This window comes from Mastomys coucha, unplaced genomic scaffold (assembly GCF_008632895.1).
Source record: "Mastomys coucha isolate ucsf_1 unplaced genomic scaffold, UCSF_Mcou_1 pScaffold12, whole genome shotgun sequence".
Classification (NCBI taxonomy): Eukaryota; Metazoa; Chordata; class Mammalia; order Rodentia; family Muridae; genus Mastomys; species Mastomys coucha.
Genome location: NW_022196894.1, coordinates 11327998 through 11330355, shown reverse-complemented (window position 1 = coordinate 11330355; position 2358 = coordinate 11327998). Strand labels below are relative to the sequence as shown.

Sequence of the window (2358 nt, the reverse complement as noted above, 5' to 3'; positions counted from 1 at the left end):
AAAAAAGACCTTATCACGAAGATCTGATGTGAAAAAAGGAAAGCAATTCTAGTGTCTTTCCATAACTTGATCTGATGGCTGAGAATGGTCCCAACTCATGTATTTTGCCATAAAAGACAAGAAAGGACCTCAGTTTGGTAACTCCATGTGGAACTCTAGCTCACATTGAATCCCACAGAAGGTTTTGAATATGATGCTGGAATGATGACTCAGTAGTGAAGACAGCTTGCTGCTCTTGTAAAGAACTCAAATTTGGTTCCATGTACCCCCAATATTGGGTAGCTTATTAAACATCTGCAACTCAAAAAGATGTTACTGGCCTCCTCAGATACTACATTCTTGGGGGCGCATACATATACACATTCATACACACAAACTTTAAAAATAAAGCTTTTAATAGGTGAGAAGAGTTAGCTGGATATCAGTGAATGTGGATAACTGTAGAAGACTCATCTTCAAGTAGAGAGCTGATACTTTAGAAATAATGGCTAAACATAATATGTACTAAAAGGAACTTTCAGCCTTATAGTACATCCCATTATATGTGGTATATAGATCTATAAAGACAAATTTCTTCATATTTAAACATTTCCAGAATTCAAATTTTATAATGCTGAATGAAGTACCAGAATATGCAGAAAAGAAGCTAACTATCTATATTTCTACTTTTAAAGTTCCATCTGAAATGTCAAAAAAAAAAAAAAACAAATAAACAAACCTGTCCATTCTGGACGTCAGACTCTTTAAAAGTTCTGGAAAATTCTAGGATGATGGAGTTGAGGAAAGCTACAAGTGAAAGGTAATTTTCTGATAAGTGGGACATTTCAAGAGTCAAACAGATCACTGGGAAACTCTGTTACCCATGTATATGGACTGTAAACTTCAAAAGAAATTGTTAATTCTTTAGACATTAAAAGAAGAGGTCATAAAACTTCTGACATAGTGGTTATGGATGTACTTCCATGACAAAACATATGCCAACAATGTGACACACACTGTAAGACATCAGAACTACTGTTCTACATCATCCAGCTACATTGATCTGGCTTATCCCTTTATTTGGGTGATGGCTGATAAAGTGAGCCATCTAATTACTGTTACAAATCTCTCTAAACCACCCTAAACTTAGTTGATCTGAATAGCTCCTGTCTGCTGATAGGAGCCTGATATAGCTGTCTCCTAAAAGGCTATCCCAGAGCCTTCCTGATACAGATGTGGATTCTTGCAGTGAACCATCGGACTGAGCACAGGGACCCTAATGAAGGAGTTAGGGGAAGAACTGAGGAGCTGGAGGGGTTTGCAACCCATAAGAACAACAACAATATCAACTATCCAGACCACCCCCCAGAGCTCCCAGGAACTTAACCACCAGTCAAAGAGTACACATGGAGGGTCCCATGGCTCCAGCCACATATGTAGCAGAGGATGGCCTTGTTGGACATCAGTGGAAAGAGAGACCCTTGGTCCTGGGAAGGCTCAATGTCCCAGTGTAGGAGAGTACCATGATGGGGAGGTAGGAGTGGGTGGGCAGATGGGTGGGTGAGCACCCTCCTAGAAACAGGGAGGAGGGTGGAGGTTTCCAAAGGGGAAACCAGGAAAGGGTTTGGACTATAAATAAATAAAATTTGAAATATAAATAAATAAAATATCCAATAAAAAATAAAAATAAAATAAAATGCCTTTAATTAGGCACTACCAACTATTCTTCAATTATCATACAAACTTCTCTACAAACTTCTCTTCTGATTTTGTATAAGTAAAATCTATGAAGATCTGGCCAGAGCTGAGTCTGATCTGCCTTAAAACCTGTGATAACAAAAACAAAGTATTGGTTACAGCTGCAATTGTCAAAAATATCCGGACAAGCTATAGGATAATATAACCAGAGTTTCATTCAGAGCTAAATGGCACAACTTAATCTAGCTTTCTGAACTGATATGAAAGTATGTCTGCATCTTGACAGAAGAGCACATGGGTCTCAGTCAGTCTGGGTAAGAGATGCACTGGAAAACCAAGGTTAATTATAGAATCATGGCCAATTATTCAAGCTCTCTGCATTTGGTTCCCTAGGGGATGGGAGCTAGGTTATAGAGCATACTTACTCCATAAACTTTATCTGATTGTTTTAGACATTACAAGCATTGAGCATATAATATGGTGTGTATTTCAGCAGTATCAGCTTCTTATCTTTGCATTTCCCAATGATGTCACATAAATATTTATAAATAAATATTTTTAAATAAAAGCCATGAACTCTTACCTAGATAAAGATGTATGTTCAGTACTGTTATCCACTTCTAAAAAGGGAGAGAATGTATTTTATAATAACTGTAGAAAATATATACATATTTGAAATGG

At 37.3% G+C, this 2358-nt stretch overlaps 1 protein-coding gene across 11 annotated transcripts in view; it reads right to left on the bottom strand.

Annotated features, from left to right (window-relative positions):
- Positions 1–2358, bottom strand: part of LOC116085613 (ankyrin repeat domain-containing protein 18A-like) — a 152959-nt gene that overhangs the window by 140968 nt on the left and 9633 nt on the right. For 8 of the 11 annotated variants that reach the window (XM_031363173.1, XM_031363163.1, XM_031363171.1 and 5 more), the window contains exon 6: positions 2261–2297. The exons of the other annotated variants lie outside the window; for them this stretch is intronic. In XM_031363173.1, the coding sequence (XP_031219033.1) occupies positions 2261–2297 (37 nt within the window). The remainder of the gene's footprint in view (positions 1–2260; positions 2298–2358) is intronic. 11 annotated transcript variants of the gene reach the window in all.